The sequence below is a fragment of the Homalodisca vitripennis genome, chromosome X (assembly GCF_021130785.1).
Source record: "Homalodisca vitripennis isolate AUS2020 chromosome X, UT_GWSS_2.1, whole genome shotgun sequence".
Lineage (NCBI taxonomy): Eukaryota > Metazoa > Arthropoda > Insecta > Hemiptera > Cicadellidae > Homalodisca > Homalodisca vitripennis.
The window spans coordinates 86318528-86339856 of NC_060215.1; the positions used below are offsets into that span (position 1 = coordinate 86318528).

The following is a 21329-nucleotide window of genomic DNA, read 5'->3' on the forward strand; positions in this document are numbered from 1 at the left end:
GCCACAACGCTTTAGTAGGATTTGTTTATTTTAACTTAGTTTGTAATTATGTATTAGGTTAGTTCTTTACCTGAAGAAGAGATCAGATTGCAGATCTCGAAACGTAGTGTTACTGTTTTCTTGTTTCACTGAACGATGGCAAATGTCCGGAAAAATCCTGTTTCCTTCACAATCCTTCCATCGTCAAAAATAACCTTTAAACAAAGAATTCATCATAGAGTTAGAACCTGTTGCAAAAATGTTGAGAAAGGGGAACAAGACTAAGGTTACATACAAAATAACCTCCATCAATCTTCACAATAGAGGTAGAACAGGTCGCAAAAATGAAGGTAAAGAGAAAAAACGATTAACTCTTAAATTGTACTCATATGCAGTTGATAGCCCTACTCTGACTTCTAAAATTTATTGTACTTTTTGGCCAGAATATTGGTATCCCGATTATTCCCTCCACTTATGCCTACACCTCCTTAGCTTCTTATCTCCCCCACTCAGAAACTCTGATTCCCCTCGGTCCCCTAGATTGATAAACTATTTAAGATATAACCTAAAATTTCAAACATATTTTCAGTTAATGTGCAATTATGGATTGCGGCTGCGTAAAAATTCTTCCTCACGTGACGTCCGAGGCAGATGTACAACATGGAACTATTGCTCCAGACGTGAAAAGTAGTTCCATTTTTTGTTCTAGCCTACAAACTTTGTTATTTCTCATTTCCACCTCGTGAAAACCTTATATTGTTTTGTTCAGTAGGACGATTACAATAAGTTAATAACGTGAAACTCGTATTTTGCCACTCCAGCCGTTACTTTCACAATTACCTTATTAATTATAAAATGCAATATCCATTGAGATTGAGCTCTAACGTGGTCCGAGCTAAAACTTAGGTAGGCCTACCATCTCAAGAGATGAATACATGTATATGTGTGTAAAAATAATACAAAATGAAGTCTGCAGATAGGCCTAGCTAAACTACAATCTTTTACAAATAGGCTATAAATACAAATTATAGGCTATGATACAAATTACAAATAGGCCCTGTGACCTTTTACAACCAATGACATTATTTCCACCTGATTTTCTGTAATGAGTGGCTATTCATAGTGACTAATAGTATTGTCTAAAGCACAAATAAAAACTAACATTGTGTATGAAGCATTTCTATAACCTAAAACAATAAACTGACCTGCTATTATGCCTTTGAGACCAGAACTTGAAGCAGCTGCTGCAGCTCCAGATTCTCTCATCCAAGGTCTCAGATATTGTGTTTTAAACGAATTTGGGTTGCTCATCTTAAGATTTATTTGAATAGGTTTTATAAGCTTTATAAACTTGGGCAATTAAAATAATTTTAACAGTTTATAGACTGTACAAACTTGGGCAATTACAATAATTTTCACAGTTTGATAGTAGAGGGAACACAATCTTAAGTACATTAAGCAATTTACAAAGTAGAGTAAAACTTATTATGCCACAACTACCAAATCTTTAAGAGCAGTCATAAGTTATGTTCATGGATCTCATTCACTCCACTGGGTCAGCCGAATTTCTCATGACAAATCTCACTTATCACTGTATATTTTTGAACGCCAATTCACAGAATAGACCAGTTGATCGTTTATCCTTCAACCACCAACAATCCTCAACTCGACTGAACTGACTGACGGATTGAATTGGCATTGGACTGAGAAGTGAGGGAGTAAGAGAAGGTTTAGTTTAGTACCGCTTTCGCTTTCGATAGAGGATATTTTATGCCACGTTTTTTGCACGACTCACCATGTACATGCACGAGATATAATAATGGTCCATTATATACGCTACTTATAATAACATTTTCGGTAAAATGTTATCTTTATGTGTGTCTATAATGAACATCATCTGTTAAAGCCTCCGTACGTGTAATTTTTATTAGTTTTGTGAATGCTGAAGGAATAGGACATCTGTTCTGTTTATACCGTATGGATCTCTAGCTATTGTACGTTAATACAGTGCAAAAATATGCCATCAAAATTTCAACTTTCATTATTGTTAATGAACGTATTCGTTTAAAACCCCGGTAGGTGCAATTGTCATTAGTTTCATGTACGATGAAAAAATAGGACATCGGTTCCGTAAGTTTAGTGAGGAGAGGACTGAGGAAACATGATTTTCATCGGTTCTTCCTCTGTCTACTCTTCCCTAGACGGCCAATAGTAAAGTGTCTGTGGGGGTTGTGGACATTGAAAAATGTTTTGTTGTTCTTTATTTTGGTCTGGAATATTAATTTATTTACCGTTAAAACCAATTTTACAATCAGAATACGTCACATAATTGCCACGATTACATAATTATATAATCAGTCCACCAGTGGTCCAAAACAGGCATAGTGGTGTGCTTTAAAACATCTAATTGTACTCTATGTAACTAAAATATAAGAATATACTGTGAAAATATGCACGATAACGAAATATAACACCCATTAACAATGGTTCCCTCCAGCAAGGCATTTGATTGCCTCGACCGCCAGCTCATCTTAGAAAGACTTCGAACTTTCGGTGTAGATGGGTCAACACTTGTTTGGTTTGGGTCCTATTTCTCTGACAGGCGGCAGCTAATTGAGATCAAGCATACTGTCAAAGGAATAATTCACTAGCATAGTAACATTAAATCTGTTATGTGTATGAGTATATATAGTAAATGTATGTAGTATGTATCTAATTAATGTAATGAACAATATATTTTTTATGTGGATATTACGGTTTCCATCTCTTCCAATGGACTTCAAGATATTAACGAAATAATTTGATTAAACAGGTGTGCTAAAGTTAATAAAATAATTTTTATTATTTTGAACTCTGTAAGGTTTTATGATTTTAAAAATATAGTAATTAAATTAGTCCTCATTCGTAGACTAATAGATATAGCATTGGTTCTCTAATTGAGAGATCGCTGGTTCAAATCACGGAGGGGTATGCAGTGTATTTCAAAGCCGTCATAGCTGGGCTCTGAGGCTTAGGAATCGAATTGGATTTAAAGGTGAAGACTATCTTGTTTATACTATTTGAAATTCATTGAATATAAGCTCATTTGAAACATCGTGTAAGACACGAACGTGATTGTTAATTCCTGTAATAAGTGATATGTCATTGCAAGCCTGGGCTGTGACAAATAAACTGTTATTTAATGTATTTAGACCTGAGATATATTGTTGAAACATTACATGAATAAAGAACATTAGTTTTTTGAGATAACACTATTATTAATATTATTACTTGAGATTTCTTTCCATTTTTAATTAAAAATACAGTTAAACGTCCAGGCTTGAAATGACGTCTTGTACTATAGCAGAAACAGCTTAAACTTAAGTGTAATAAAATTTAATATTCCATCTTTTATTTACATATTTGCTGTAAGGATTTATGAGATTATTTTATGTTGTGCCTTTTTAATAATGTTTAAAGGAGAAGTGTAACGTTAATGTTATCTTAAGTTCACAAAATTGGAATTTGTATTTGAACAGTTCTTTTTGAAATTAGAATATCTTACAACATTTAAAACAACATTTACTCGCCTATGTAAATGCAGTAAAACTAGGAAGCGTTTAAATTAATAATCACTATTGCATTATGAAATTGTTCTTGTTTCAGGGAATCCTAACAATTTCTCCAAGCTAGAGAGTACTTCTACATTTTCGTTGGCAACATTGATGCTGAAACTGAAAATTCTAAGTTTTGATTTCATTCGTCGTAGCGTGCTGATAGAGTTAACAGTGTTTCGTTGTCAACTTTCTAGCTTCGTTGCAGCCTCTTGATTTTTCAAATTTGATTTTCCTGGGAAATGTGATAAACTTTTTATTATGTAAATAACAATTAACCTTTTTTATACTTGTTATATTATATTTACTTGGATACCCTAACATTAATTATCAATTAACTCTTAACAAACTAACAGTATAACTTTTGTCCATTACCTGTACATGTTTCGGCTGGACCTGACACGTCTTCAGGTATAGCCAACCATGAAAGCATGGAGAGTACTCAACATCAAACTGATGAAACTGTGGTTGCAGTTTCCTCCATAATAGAACATTCCTATACGGATAATAACATGGAAACTAATGAAATCAGACGTAAACGCAATAGGGATGAAATGGAATCCCTCACTGATCCTAGTAATAATACCCTAGATGATATAGAAAAATTACAATACCCATCTGAACGTAAGAAACCACACATAGTTAGATTATATAGTAAATGGAATGAAGGACCCTTTGAAGTCATTGTTCAGGATAAAAATAAACAAAAAATAAATCCTTTTAGGGTTGGTAAACTGTTAAACAGTCACCACACTGATGTAGACTTCATCACTAGAGCAGGTAAGAACCTAGTAGTAAACTGTAAATCTTACACAGCAGCCAATAACCTAGTAACTTCTTCCCATTTAACTAAATACAATGTCTTTGTGCCAACCATCAAAATACACTCAGTAGGCGTAGCATATGTAGAAAGTGAGATTTCCCAAGAAGAGATCCTGGCGGAAGCGTCATGTGAGTATCCAATATTAGAGGTAAATATAATTTAAAAAATGGTAAAATACACTCTAGTAGATACTCAATTTGTAAAGATGACTTTTGAGTCAGACAAGTTACGTAAAGTAGTCTATTTTAATTATGTAAGATTGCCAATAGAGCCATACATGATCCCGGTGAAGCAGTGTTTCCGCTGTTTTTCATACGGGCATGTCATGAATTCTCCGTGTAACAAAACCCGGATATGTAGAGACTGTGGAGAAAATTATCACTCTGAGGAGTGTTCTAAACCTAAAACATGTGTCCATTGTTTCGCGTCACATAGCAGTAACTCCAGACAGTGTCCTGAATACTTCAGACAAAAATCAATTAAAGAACGCATGAGCCTAATGAGGGAAAATTACATCTTGTAAATACTTCCCCATTACATACAAAACACAAAAGTTCTCTAAAAATCAAACATACACTGAGGTAGCTAAAACCAATTTAAATTTAAGTAACGAAACCATTTATCCAAGTTTGCAAACTCCCAAATAAACCCAGTCATATAGTAAGTACAATACTATAACTAATAATAAATTTAGTATCTTGAGGGAAATGGCCGATCTTGAGGACAACACTTCATATAGAAGTGTCCCAGAATATTCCGGCCCTAAACAGGTCACAGGTACTGGTAGTTTCAGATCTACTAAAGTCATCACCAATGGAACATCTGCTTTTAAACAATTACAAGGTAAGTTTAGTAATTCTGGAAATAGACAAGCACAGACCCCCTCCTCATCTAATCGGGATCATGCGCCCAGGATAAATATGCAAGAACAAACTAAGCTAAAAGCAGCAGTACGTGAAAAAAATACTTGAAATCAGGAAACAAATTCAAAGTGTAGAGATAAAAACAAAGGGGCAAATAGACGAGGTCCTGATGTCATTTCTAAGTGATGATGTGGCCTCCAAAACAAAAATTAAATCTAACATACCCACAGATAAACAAGGAAAACCTCACAACCCAAGTAGTATTATTAAAAAATCTAGCAGTACATAACAAGTAAAGAGATAGGCCACACATTATAATGCCCATAGAAGTAATTAGTAATGAGTTAAAGATAATACAATTCAACGTTAGATCTCTGAAGCCTAAATGGCCAGAGATCATGCATCATTTTAGTAATAACAAAATTCATATAGGTATTTTACAGGAAACTTGGTTACAGGATAAAGATACAGTAGTAGACAAGAACTATAACATTAGTAGAATTGATAGACATGATGGCTATGATGGTGTCGCTTTTGTCCTCCACAAGTCCATACTATTCAAAGAAGTGGTTAGATATAACAGTAGTAGCACTCAGGTACATGCAATAATTATAAATAATTTTAAGGTACCCATAACTATATACAATATTTATTGTAAAAAAGCTAAAATTGACAAAATGTTTTGGCAAAACATGTTTTCAAATGAACCTGGATTGTTCCTAATCTGTGGCGACTGGAATGCACACTACCCATACTGGGGAGCTACCAATGCCGACACAAGAGGTAACGATATTTTTAAGGCCTACTCTGATTCTGAATATATCTTATTACATGACAATAAAGCTACTACCGTCCCGACACTTTTTCAGCAGCCATCTACTATAGACTTATCTTTTGCAATACCAAGTCTCCATAATCTGCTAATCTGCTTACATCTTGGGAGGTAAGTGAATATTGTATGGGTAGTGACTACTTACCCATTTTTATAACATTTGACACCAGTTGTATTAACAAAGAATCTTTTCTAGGGATAAATTTTAATCACGATAGTTTCATTGGAAGAAATTATAAAAAAGCAAACTGGTCACAATATACTTCTTTAATAGAGAAAGAATTAAACTCAATACAGTTATCAACAACATAAAGTAAAATTAAAGTATTATATAATACCATAGGTTTAGCAATAGATGGTGCAATACCTAAGTATAAGTTACCAGGTAAGAATGTAAAAGGCTTTACTCCCAAAACCTGGTGGTCTGAAAAATGTTCAAAAGCTGTAGCTTATCGCCGGCTGGCTTTTACTAAATTTAAACACCATATGACTGCTGAAAATTATCATGCTTTTCAACAGGCCCAGTTTAAAGCTAGGAATGTAATACTTTTAGCTAAAAAACAAGGTTGGGAATCTTTGTGTAATGAAATAGACAATAAGAACAATACTAGTTTTGCATGGAGAGTTATAAAAAAATGCGTAATAATAACTGTTTGACAGAAAAAAATTAGATACAAAATAATAATGAACTCTGTGAGAAATTTATAAAACAAATAGTTCCTGATTATGTGCCTCACACGAATGAAATACATAGACCTTCCATACGAATGACAAATAGTCCACTAGAAAAAGATTTCTCCATGAAAGAACTCAAATTAGTGAAAAATCCAAAACAAAAAATACATCTCCTGGTTTGGACGGTATAACATATAATATGATTAAGTATTTATCAGAATGTGCATTAGAACTTATGTTAAGCATGTACAATGACATTTGGAATGGAGTCTCAGATATTCCGGACGAGCGGAAAAATGTTAAGGTAATTGCTCTACTTAAGCCAAATAAGGATAAGGAAAACGAAACATCATATAGGCCTATCTCTCTAATTAGTTGCATTGTTAAGGTTATGAATTCCATGATCAAAAATAGGTTGGAATGGATTATTGAAAGCCAGCAGGTAATTCCAGCAACACAGTACGGATTTAGGAGTAAGCGTGGATGTAATGATTATTTAGTAAATTTCTCATCTGATATTTTTACAGCCATTTCCTACAATGAAACGACTATGGTTGCATCACTCGACATTACAGGTGCTTATGATAATGTGTATATTCCTGAACTGTGCAAAAAATGGTTAATATTAAAATTTCCAGTAAATTTATTATTTACCTTCACAGGTGGCTCACCAATAGGCACCTTACTGTGTCAAATAGGCAAATATCTATAACAAGAACCACAACAAGAGGTATTACGCAAGGAAGTGTTTTATCGCCATTATCATTTGCTATTTACATATCACAAATAAATTTAACTTTGCCTTTGCAAATTAAATCCTTGCAATATGCAGATAATATTGTAGTATATCATTCTGACAAAAATCTTAATGTATTAAATCATAAATTACAGGAAGCACTAAACAAACTCATAACAACATTTGATATTCTCCAGCTACAGCTGCATGAAACCAAATGCAATACAATTATCTTTTCAAGAAAAAGACAAGTAAACATGAATCCGTAGTCAATCAGTGAACAGGTACTCTCTCAAAAATAATATAAAGATTTTAAGGGCAGTACTAGATAATAAGCTAACATTTAAGACACGCATCAATAACCTGGTAAGTAGATGTACTAAAGATCTCAATATTATCAAATCAATCACTTGTGGGAGTAAAGGTTGTAACCCCCATTTTGCCATACAAATTTACAAAAGCTTAATAAGATCTAAGCTGGATTACTGCTGTGCAATCTATGGCCATGTCTCAAAAAATGAATTGGGTAAATTGGATTAATTCAAAATCAGGCGTTAAGGTTAGCCTTGGGTTCCTTTTGTAGTACACCAGTGATAGCCCTACAAGCTGAAGCTGCAGTCCTGCCACTGGGTGTTAGGAGAAGTATTCTAAGAAACATCTCTAATCACCCTGCTTTTAAAAATCATAACTATTTTAGTTTTGTTTGTGAAAATATTACATACTGGCAAAATAGGAAGATACCATTATTTGTTAAGGCATTCAATAATATAATTGAAGTGATGCCTAACTTATTGGACAACACAGGTTATAAAAGCCATTAGGATTTTGACCTACCCGTGTTTATTAAAGACACCGGTATTAAATGTACTACACATCTCACAAATTACCCATCTACAAAAAAGAATACAAATAATACTATTCTAAGGCAACTATGGCTAAACAATCTGTCACAAACATACTCAGGTTATGTTTATGTTTACACTGACGGATCGAAAACAAACCAAGGGTGTGGCGCTGCCTTCCTGATTCCTCAGACTAACACAGCTGGCCATTTCTCTCTTAGTAAGTATTTCTCTAGTTACAGTGCAGAACTTATAGCCATATATAAAGCAGTTAAGTATGTAAATAATACTAATTAAAACAATGTACTCATATGCACGGACTCCCAAGCGGCCGTGAAGGCAATATACAATTTTGACACCGGTAAAAAAGCACACCAGTTAATAATAAGTATAGTCTATGAAATCTTAGCTTCAAATAAGAATATTGCATTTACTTGGATTCCAGGACATATTTCACTTGAACACAATTAAACTCTATGAAATCTTAGCTTCAAATAAGAATATTGCAATTACTTGGATTCCAAGACATATTTCACTTGAACACAATGAAACAGTCGACAAAATGGCGAGAGATGCCATACTTTCTGGTGTGAGTACAGCTGATATAAATATTCGTCTAGAAGATTTTAAAATAGCCCAAAAAAGGAAGGGTCTCAAAGAGTTTCAGGATGTTTTTCAATCAACCCCCAAAGCTCAGTGGTATAAGCAAATCGTAGATAAGGTATCAACAATTCCTTGGTTTCAGAATTCTAATTTAAAACGAAAAGAAATTATGACGAATTCACGGATGAGAGTAGGACATGCAAAGGTAAACAGCAAGCTGTTCATGATCAAACGATTTTTCACACCTCTGTGTCTTAACTGCACATTAGGTGTGAATGAAAGTATAAATCACATCTTTTTACAGTGCCCGAATTATAAATATGCTAGATGTCAGTGTTTTAAAGAAATTACAGGTAAGTTCAGGAACAGAGATTATGATATAAGAGACATTTTGAAGACAACAGATTTAACAATGTATAAAGAACTTCTCACTTTTCTCTTTACGATTAAGAAAGACTTATAAACAAAAAAAAACTATTTCTTCCATTCTATCAACATTAATGTTACCTTTCTTGGGAGTGTTAACAAAATAAATCCGTGGCCCATACCTTTTCGGGTTAGGAAGTTGGCCTGACGGGTCCCTGGCCATGAAGATAGTAAACCCTACCTTGATCATATTCGCATCCTGCTATTATTTTACAATCCCAATCCTCTTTGAACTAACAGTACACAAACATATTTGTTTCGCCCGATTCCACTAACAAAATAGGGAAAATTGTATAGAATATTGAACAACGAGGCTGCATGTTATGCGAAGCCTGCTCTAAGAAGCTAAACTAGTAGGAAAAAATAAGTTTTGATTTTTGTAAACAACAGGGAGATAGAAACAGAATATATATACTTAATTTGTAAACTGTTATAAACTATTTAATTTCTCAAAGTGGTAGATTTAAAGTAAATTTTATCTCCTTTTACTGGTTTAATCTTTAGCTTTAATTTTAATCGGTAAATATAATTTATTCATGTTCTATACTTCTACTTAAAATATTTGAGGTTAGAACAGCGGGTTTTTCATTTTAAAGGTTAGGATATCTGTGTTCTATTATAACATGTTTTATTTTATTTACCTTTTTCTTTCTTCTTTATTACATCTAATTGATGTAATTTTATATTTATAATATATATTTATCACTAATATAGTATAAATTTATATATATACTCACTTGGTGATTTATTAAGTGTATGTTATTATAGTATACAATAACATAATGAATGGAAATGAAATTTGGTATTTATTTACAATAGCGTGACCATGGAAAATGGACTTTTTTCCTGGGGTTGGGCATTTATAGCCAAGTATTATTATCACAGGTGCATATAAACTGGGGGGAAAGTATATTATTGTATTATATTGATGCCTTTCGGGCATTATTGCGTTCAGGATGGAAAATAACCGACAAAATTTTGTCGAACAACACTTGAGGGTTAAGGAGCAGGGGCATCACGTGATCTGGGATTCGACTTTTGCAAGCTGGAGTTAATTTTTTTTTTCTAAAAGAGCAAGCAGTGCGCAGCACTGCGCAGCGGGCAGGCATCGTTGACAGGATTAACGTACTAGTCAGCATCATTTCAGCCAGAGGTACTGTCAAAAACAGAGTTTTCAGAGGATTTCAAAAAATCGTAACTCCTTTGATTTTCGTTGCCGACGATTTTTTTCTTCACTATTGTTTTCAGGAAAAATTGTAGTTTTCAGGAAAAAAAATGAACATACCTTTCCATGGTCACGTTATTGTAAATTGATACCTGAAATTTTAGTTAGATTACAAAATTAATTGGTTTTTACCAATCTTTTTGAACCAGGAAAGGGGCATTGATAAAATAATTGTAACAATTTTTCTTAGAAAGATTGCTGTAGTTGTTGCTATGAATTTTGAAATTTGTAATCTCATCTGGACATTATATGACATCTCGTATTTGGATTTACTACTACTTGGTGAACAAGCTACTTGCTAGGATGCTAGTTTAAATCCACCAACTGTCATGCATAAAACTCTTAACTGGTACACTCCATACAAATATTTACTAAGCAAAACATAATGTAGAATACGTACAAATTTATTCAGAAACAGATGAATAGAATTCAATACAAATAAACATTAGTTGTATTAAGTCACGATTTTGGAATGTGTTGGAGAACTAGAAAGTTTAATGCAGTTCCATATTGCTGTGTTTACTAGCACAAACAAAATTATATACACTGTGAACGAGAGTTTTACACTTGAACTTGCAATTTGAGAGTGTTTTTTAACGTTGGTCACGTGATTAAAAGTTAGGTTAGCGGTTGCACATATAGATGGTATCTAACATTTGATTTTCAATACTATTATTTGTTTTTAACCCTTTGAGTGCCAAAAGCCGATGAAATTGACCCTTGGGTTTTTCAGAAAAGTGTTGAGGGCCAACTAGATGGGCTTTTCGGATATTTATCATTCTGTTACTAAATGTTAACATACGGTATGACATTGTACTTGGTCTCATTTTATATATAATAAATGAAATAAACGTATATTATCTGTTTTGATTTGATTTGTTACAGCTGGTAAAAGCTAATTACAAAATCTGAGAGACAATTTTTATGTGAGTGCAAACTTTTAATATTTTGCACTAATATATATATATATAAAGTTAAAACTTAGTATTACAGATACTTACTTTTTTAAACTTGGTAAGTTATACTTGTTCTTACCTACACAGGATACAATAAAAAGTTGCATAAAAATATATTAAGATAAATAAATAAAAACACTAAGATCAATAAATAAAACTTTATTGAGACATAAAAAAGTTTAAGCTTTTGAAAAATGAGTTTATTAAAAAATTCAAAAGACTATTATTCTAATAAATATAAATATCATACTTTCTCCAAACAATTTGAAACAAAAATCATACCATTATGTTAATTTTTTTTTAATGCTGAAAAATGTTAATTGTTACGTGGAACACTACATAAATTCCAAATATAAAATATCAAGTCATTTATAATGATACTTTTTTTGAATATTTTTATGTTTGTTCTTATGTACATAAAAAATGCTAACAAATAAATTAATATCGTAAAATTGTCAAATAACAAACCAAATATTTTCTATTAACCTATTTTATTACTAAAATATAATACATAGCTACAACACCTGTAATAAAAATAAATCAATAATTAATTTTCACATATTAGGTAAGTCAATCAATAGTCACTCAGTCCTTTCAAGTAAGATTTACAATAAATTGGAGCATCGCATTCTTAAATACCCTGTAAAAACATTTAAACATAAATTTTACCATTGGTTGTTAACATCTCCATTTTATTCAGTTGAGGAATTTTTCACTACAAATCATTTATGTTTCTAATATTTTGTAGGTTTTTTGTTTGTAATTGTATAAATTGATTGTTAAATTGTATATATTGCTTGTAAAATGTTATACTTATTGTTAAATTTTATATTTGTTGTTGAATTTTATATTTATTGTAGAATTTTATACCTATTGATGATTTTTATATTTGGTGGGGACTTTTGTAAAGTGTATACACTTTGTTATACTCTTAATCTTTTTACAATTGTTAATGTCTTGTACTGACTAGTTTTAATGCAGCCTGCTTAAAAAAAACACACAAAATACTAGAAAAACTATTTTGAGCCACTAAGTTTATATAATGTTGCTGTAAATGCTACTGTTGGACCTCTGTATGAGTTTTATTTTATTTAGTTTGTAGAATAGTACATAGTTACATGTACTTTTGACTTAGCCATCTGGCGGCAAATAGACATTGTCTATACTTGAAGAAGTCTTACAGCAATAAATATGATTTGATTTGATTGGAAGAGGTTAGCAGATAACAGTACTAATGCTCGATTTCACCTTCAAAAAAAGAACTTCAATTGTAGCTTGCTTTATCACTTAGTCAGTTCAGTAATGAACACTTTTCTAGGCATAATAGTATCCGTGTTGGCCTTGTGAGTGATTTGTGCATTGATTGTGGCAACATTCAACCAATCATCGTACATTGCCAATGGCTATCTGTTACTCTTCCCTCTTTATATTCTTTTTTCATTCGGTCGACAACGTTGATTCCTCCTTTAGTTATACTGTAAAAAGTTATGATTTCAGGTTTGTTCATGTAATTGTCTGTGTCAATAGTGTCATCGTTGTGTAAGGTAGACAGAATAAACAATTTTTATGCTTTTTGGATGTGTTGAGTGTTATTTGGTTAGCACAAAAATCAAAACATGCTGCTTTCAACATTTCTTTCCTTCACCTCTTTAAAAAATTTGGGTATCTGGAATTTATTTTTTTAATGGTACCAACAATGTTCTATGATTTACAAAAGGTCATCAGCAAGTGGAACATTTATAAAAGTTGACCATTGTGACATTTCGGCCTTTGACATCTGTTGTTTTGATCAGTCATCACAACGCTGTTTACACTGTTGTCAAAAACAAGTTGACTCTCTAGCCTTATTTCAGAATGTAAAGCAATGTAGCATCCACTAAAGCATCCATCTTTACACAATACTTATCAGGCTTGTTGCTAATATAATACCTGAACTTACATTTCTGTACATGAATACATGAAAGCTTCTAGCATCTCATCCAAGGTAACATTTTCCTTTGGAGAATAATTGTCCGAGCACAAATTTGCAAACATTTCTTATTGGTCCTATGTTATCTAGTTTCTGAATCTTTAAATGTAATACATCAAACTAGTAAATGAAATGTTTTTTCACTCATTACAGCCCTAAAGAATTCTGGAGCCTTTCCTTAATTTTTCAAATATCAGTCGTATTTAGGTGACTCGCTTCTTTACACCTAACAGGTATAAAATTCGTAAGAAACCTTATATTTCTTCATAATTTGTTGGTAGACAGTCTCTCGAGAATATTTGTTCAAGATGTAAGCTGTCTAACTGTATGTATGTATATTTGACAATATCTTCAGTAATTTGATCAGGAAAAAATAATTTCCAACATTCAACAATAGTTTGACATTGAAGACTCTTGGAGCAATTGGAAAAACTAATAAATATTAATAAATGTAAATAATACATATCATTTCCAATTTATTTATTTTTCGTGCAAGGCCTTTCAAAACCGAAGGGTTTCGTCATCAAGCGACTCCACAAAAAACTAAATAAATAAATTAGAAATGATATGTATTATTTGCATTTATTAATATTTAATAGTTTGACAGTTTCTATCAGCCCTTTTGATTCTAGGTAATTTTGTTACAATGTTTTGTTTGCAAATGTTAGACTGTATTGCTTCAATCAATTTATACACTAATCATTTACAAAGGGGTCTTTTCCAACATAAAACAGATTGACATTAGCTGATCAGATTGAAGTTGTGGTGGTGCTGATCTTATCGCATGTGAAGGCAGAGGCCTGCAAGGATCATCAGTAACCATTGGTTCATCTCGTACCAGTTCAGTGGCGGAATAACTTTCTTCGTTACTGTTCAGTTCCAGTATTATGTTGGCTGGCATTTTTAACAGAATAGTATCATAAAACTTACAGTGATTATTATTTGTTTCAGACAGACCCGATGACCACTTCCTCAACTGGATAAATCTTGAATGTGCTTCTTTACAGTGTGCTCATATTTAACTTGTTCATGAGCTACATCACACAATGATTATGCTGAGTTGAGAGTGTATCAAAAGAAAGTGAGTATCGATTATCAGTGATATTAAATTTAGCCTACTGCATCAGCAATAGGACCAGTTCTTATCAGATAACAGATATATGTTGTCTTACAAAATTTTTTATTTTAAAATTATTTATATAAATTAATAAGTTTAACTCATTTATGGATTCACATTTCATCAGGTTTTACTTTTTAACACGTTCACTCCCAGAGCTTACAAATGCTGGTTTTTCATGTAACCCAAGAATAGATATTGTGCCGCTTGGAAGCCAAAGTGATAACATTGTATATTATTGCTACTGTAGTATCGATATATAACACGTTCACCCCCAGAGCTTACAAATGCTTGCTTTTCTTGTAACCCAAGAATAGATATTGTACCGCTTGGAAGCCAAAGTGATAAGATTGTATATTATTGCTACTGTAGTATCGATATATAACACGTTCACCCCCAGAGCTTACAAATGCTTGCTTTTCTTGTAACCCAAGAATAGATATTGTACCGCTTGGAAGCCAAAGTGATAAGATTGTATATTATTGCTACTGTAGTATCGATATATAACACGTTCACCCCCAGAGCTTACAAATGCTTGCTTTTCTTGTAACCCAAGAATAGATATTGTGCCGCTTAGAAGCCAAAGTGATAAGATTGTATATTATTGCTACTGTAGTATCGATATATAACACGTTCACACCCCCAGAGCTTACAAATGCTTGCTTTTCTTGTAACCCAGGAATAGATATTGTACCGCTTGGAAGCCAAAGTGATAAGATTGTATATTATTGCTACTGTAGTATCGATATATAACACGTTCACTCCCAGAGCTTACACATGCTACAAGTGTTAAATCAATAGTGTATAGCCTCACCAGATTTTAATTGCTAGAGATATGTATATGTTCTGCTGAGAGAAATCAGTCAAATTATTATTTAAAAAATAAAAGTTGATTAAATATACATATGTGTAGTGTTTAAAATAAGGAAAAGACTGTGTTATAGCTACTAAACTATGAAACTTCCCACTTTACATTAAGTCATTAGTTGTAAGATTTTCATGGCCTTTTGAAAAATTTTGAGTGCTTGGACTACATCCTACCCAGGAGTTGGTCAACATTTTTTAATGCAAGCATCTGTTGAGTTTGGTATCCAAATAAAGATCTATGTAATCCTTGTAAAACACCGGAAATCCGACTTCAAAAGGTTGCCTCTAACTTGAGTACTAGGAATTAAAAGTTATGAAATAAGAAAACTAGATTTCCATATAGGTTAATATTTTGATCACCCGAGAGTAAGAAAATTGTAGAAATAAAAGTTTTGAATACATTGAAAAGTAGAAAGCCTTGATAGAAAATGTTTTTGTGATATTTTTTAAACTTCTTAAATATCCTTTCCTGTGTTATTAGTAAATACCTCCTTCCAAATAATAGTGGAGAGGGTTTAGTTCATTCATGAGACCAAGTAGTCAAAACACAGTGTTAGGAGATAGTGAGCCATTTATATGTTAAGCCAGAGCAGAATGTTGTGGGACTGTTACGTTATCTGATAATAAAAACAAACAGGCTGCAGGCAAAACCTCAAATTCAGGTACAAATTTGTTAATGCTCATGCAATTGATAGTCCAGTAAATCACTTTGGTTTTGAGTACTCACCTGATGACTTGTCAAATATTGTACTACATTTATTTATGAGAGTTTGACGTTTAGTTGAGTTTTTGAACTGTGAGGAGCTTTTCAGTGTAATGTCTCATAGTGAGTTTGAGATAATTATCTTGATATAATAATAGTTAAAATAATGATATTTGTTATTGGATAGAAACAATTAGCAAGAGCATTGCATGAATCATCATAGAGTAAATTGAAGATATACCTAATTGAAATTATTTTTTGCTAACATAAAACATACGTATAATACTTTTTCTATCAGAACCAGAGGTTTTCATTGTTGCTTGCTTATGGTTTCTTAGAGTTTTCGTCCGAGCAACCCATTATGAACTCATCAATAGAGGAAAATACCTTTGATGCTAGGAGGTGTTTTAGATGAGCTTAGAATTTTTAGAGATATTGAGTTGTCTGATAGCCTTAGGAATCCTATTGATTAGTCTGACATCAGCTTTGAGTCGGAAAGTATTAAAAAACTGTTGTTCTGTGATGTTTAATAGTAACGTTGTCCCTGCTTCTTGTTCCATGCTGATCCATTGCTTTATACGAGCTTGCATTTGAATCGACAGAACAGAGCAGAATAATGTCATTAATCCAAGCTTCCTAAATACCTCTTTGCACGGTTTTGATTAGCACGTAGATGTCTGAAGCAACCTTAATGCAAACGGTTTCAATGTGGTCATGTCATGTCAGCTCATAGTCAAAGTACTTTCCAAGGAACTTACTGGATTCTGTTTCTTCCAGAACCACTATCAACGCGGGTTGAAGTTCTTGCTCTGTTGCTGCGGAAGGCAACAAAATCAATTCATGACATTTGATTTTGAACTGTTCATTTTCACATTAATTATAGAGAAATACTCAATTTAATTCAATTAATATCTTCACTTCAAGATCGAGTTTTGTTTGTAACTGATGTAGAGAGTCGTGTTGTCAGTATATTGAATCACTTAACTGCCTGCCAGTGCATAAGCATACTTCAACTAAGAAAAGTCAAAGCAATGTTTGGAATGTATTACCAGAGGGGTTGAAGAAGACGGGCAAGAAATACACTTTAGATACGGCCTCAAGAACTGGCTGCAGAACCAACCATTCCACTCACTGTCAGAATTTTATGAACGAAAGACCCAAACCAACCCAGATTAAAGCTTTTAGTATTGTATTTTATGACACCATTAATAAACTTGAAATTTATGTACTACAAACACGTGATTTGTGTACAAAGATGATTTGACTTTGAGTTCAATCTGATAACATAAATTATAAAAAAGGACTAATTTACATAATTTATGTGTGGATATGGCGATAAAGTACATACTTTTGAAGAAGTAGCTCATTAATTAAATTATATTTTTCTTGATAGATCTCCAGTAGAAATTTCTACTGTATTTATGACCTTTGAAAGATTTGACGAAACCGGTGGAATTAAAGACCAGGTACTACCAGGAAGGCCTCAATCTGCTTGATCTGAAGATAAATCATTAGACGTACTCCAAATATATATTGACAACCCTTATTCATCAAGTACAAAAATTTATTGCTGATAATGACTATATATATATTGTTTAAAACACTTAAAAACGTACAAATGCCATCCATATTAAGTGTCACTGATGCAAGAACTTGCTGAGGATAATTTTAATCAAGGACCGAGTTTTGTTAGGTAACAATGAGACAATATGACAAATACCCAAATTTTTAACTTTATTGCAGTTTTGTAATGAGTGCAGATTCTACCTTCACGCTTAATGAACAAGTAAGTAAACATAATAATTAATACTGGAGCGACCATATTCTTCACTCGATTAGTGAATGTCACACACAAAGCTCTCAAAAAGTGACTGTCTGGGCTGGAATAATTGGCTGAAAAATCATAGGGTGTTTTGTGATAAATGGGAGCTTTAATGGTGGTGCTTACCTGAATTTATTAAACAACAAAACTATTTATTATTCCAATGGTACGCAATTATCTTCCACCAAATTTTGACTCCGTATGGTTCCAGCAGGATATCGCCCCAACTCATTATACTAGGGAGATATGGGCACTCTTAGACCAAGTGTTCTGTTCAATTCATGGATCTGTTATAGAGGCACAATTGAATGGCCAGCCAGGTCGCCAGATATGAGTCCTTTAGCTATCTTTTTTCTGATGTGAACTGTAACAAAATGTTTTAAAAACAAAACCGGTTAACACTGAAGACCTGATAATCCACATAATGAAAGAGTCGAGAAAAATTACACCTGAGATGTTGTAAAATGTCAATTCGAGAGGTATTTTCCTTATTGTGAAAAAAAATGTAGTCAGTCTTTTGGACTGATTTATTATTGGAGGCATTGTCCACATCACTAGATATCCGACTTATTAAATATTTAGTGGTTAACATGTTTTTCTAATCACAACACTGTTTAAGTTTGATTTATACCCTACTATAGAAATATCAAGCATCTTATCCGAGTTTGAGCATATTGTTTACATTCCCATTATTTTTATCATTGAGAAATCGATTCAAAAGTAATTAATTAATTTTATTCTCAAAACTAATAATGTATCCAGATTCTTAGAGCATTTTATTAATATTTCTTTATGAGAGCTGTGAACAATATTGAACAATTAGAATGGAAACCAATAAAATGCTGTCATTAAATTTTTTATAATCAACAAACATTCCTAGATTTATTTCTTAAACTCTTCTTAGTATTGAAAATGGTACAGTATAAGAAAATCATAATTTGTCACTCTTTTATAAATACACTGTGGCAGCTCTGAGCTATTTTAAGTTAGAGGAATTGGCGGAGTGAAATATTGCCACTGTTAAGTGGAATACTGTTTTCAACAATTATTAACAAGAATAAAAAATAACATTTTTAATATGCTCGATAGTACATTTTTAGTAATTTAATATGTTTGTAATAAGCTAAAGCTATTTTCATATAAAGAGGGTAGATGGAAATGTTTGGAGTCCTTCTATAAGGTAAATATATTTATTATATTGAAATAGTAATATCTTGAATTTAAATCCATTTTCAACTCAAAGATCTTTTTTGTTTTTTAACGTGTAAGTTTTCTGGTACACACAGTGCCAGACTACTTAATCTGAAGACCTGTCGAAGACCTATTGTAAACATAGTCAGATTCTTAAAATATTTTAGCCTTGCTGTAAAGAGCCATATTCATTCAATAGATTTTAAATCAAAACTATTTAATCCTTTGACTGAAAACCACGAAGAGGTAAATCTGTGTCTGTGTCGGCATCAAATTTCAGGTGCTGCACTAAGAGGAAGATAAACTAAAGCTAAACTCAACATTCAAGTTATAGAAAGTTTTATCATAGAAGATAACTTTAATAGCAGTCGTTGTCTATTATGCAACCAAATTTGATGTAAAATAATGCATAAATAAGTAAAATGTTACGGATCTATTGTTTCAGTAACACAGCTGACAGCAAAATCAGTTTTTATAAAGCAAATTTGGAAAAAATTGAAGTCATTTAAATTGTTACGTGAAATAATTATTTTTAATACATTGTTTACTGTAAGAAATATTCATAAGTTAAGTGTGAATGTTTGCCAATTGTAAAGAAGTAAATAGCAGTAACAACTACTGTGTGATTCTAAAAAGTTAAAGGTTTTGATTTTGAAATACTTTTCTAGGAGTTTGGATAAATATGCAGCAAGTATAAGAATCTGAATATTCTTTACTCTGATAGTAGGTCTAATAGTCACGTGTATTTAGATATTAAAATTTTACATTTATGAAACAATGTAACACTTTTAATCCTATTATTTACTTTTTTATCTGTATTTAGGATTATTTATTTAGTTGAAAGGAGTATCAATAAAATATTATAAGAATTATAAGAGCAGTAAGTGTGTGTTAGATATTGCCAATTTAAATTCAACAGGTGAAATGATTGAGTCATTGTTTTATCTCACAAATCAGTAATATTTACTCATATGTACATAGTAATGACAAGGAGACAGATATAACTCATTACTTATCAGTAATGTAGTCCATAATAATAATGATATGTAACCGTGAGTGGCAGTAATAGTAAGTAATAGTAAGTGGAAAATGAGCTACCACAGTTGCTTTTGTTAAATTAGAATAAATGAGAGAGGGTGACTACGGACCAATCATAGTTTCTAGAACACATTTTTAGTTTTTGAACACTTTGCTACATTATAAATAATGAAATATATTACGGACTCTAGCATACTTATGATACTAACACATAGTTAGACTCAAAATCATTTATTTTTCATTGTAAAATCGTACACAGATATTATATCACACACGAGTAAATACATAAAATCACTTACAGATAAATTTAATCCATAGTTTAAATTGAATACACAAAATACAGTTATAATACACCAACATGTTATAATATCTCAGTTCAATAAGTGAATCCCAATACACATGAAATACCCATTTACTGTCAAAAGATTAAAATATTCTTTGGTATCTTTAACTCTTTTAGTGCTAGTATGGAGTGTGCTGGTACTTTTGTGAGAAAAGTTGGAGTCTTACTGTGTACTAATTCATGTTTAACATAATACATTTATGCTTTGTGTTTAAATTTACTGATTCCAATATGATACTGTTGCTCAGTTCTATACTATCAGCTGCTATTTTACTTTATATCATTCTCTGTAATCACTAACTATATAACACTGATTTTTGGATGAATTTTTTCACTGATCACCCAAGTGTCGCAGTGCCTGTGGTGAATACAGCTATATCTGACCACTACAGCCAAGAGACCGTCATTAGTGGGATACAGTTTAAAAGGGAGCCCAAAATTAAACAAACAGTAAGAGACATAAGGCCAGAAAACATCCCTCACCTCAACACTTCCTTTTCTAAAAAAAGATGGAATTTTCTAAATTCGTCTCAACCCATAGAGCAATAGACTAAATTGCTTACCGACACTAAATTTCCACATTAACATCTGCTACCCTACAAAAACGATCAATGTCTGTGAACAAAATTCAAAAAACAATTGGATCACACCGGGAATTTGAGTTTCTAGAGAGAAACTGAAATTTATATCCGTAATTTATAAAAACATTTCAAATGAGCAGTTCAA

The 21329-nt window shown here is 32.2% G+C and overlaps 2 protein-coding genes across 8 annotated transcripts in view; one reads left to right on the plus strand and one right to left on the minus strand.

Moving 5' to 3' along the window:
• Positions 1-1708, minus strand: part of LOC124369307 (putative tricarboxylate transport protein, mitochondrial) — a 44905-nt gene extending 43197 nt beyond the window's left edge. The window contains exon 1 of the mRNA XM_046827245.1: positions 1185-1708. Coding sequence (XP_046683201.1) covers positions 1185-1290 — 106 coding nt within the window. The 5' untranslated portion in view covers positions 1291-1708. The remainder of the gene's footprint in view (positions 1-1184) is intronic.
• Positions 1709-9742: 8034 nt separating this feature from the next.
• LOC124369308 (trehalase) overlaps positions 9743-21329 on the plus strand; it is a 112755-nt gene continuing 101168 nt past the window's right edge. For 6 of the 7 annotated variants that reach the window (XM_046827248.1, XM_046827250.1, XM_046827246.1 and 3 more), the window contains exons 1-2: positions 9743-9891; positions 14474-14603. The gene's annotated coding sequence lies outside the window, so the exon portion shown is untranslated. Of the gene's footprint in view, positions 9892-11508; positions 11524-14473; positions 14604-21329 lie in introns of those variants that run through there. The other variant, XM_046827247.1, reaches the window with a different exon arrangement.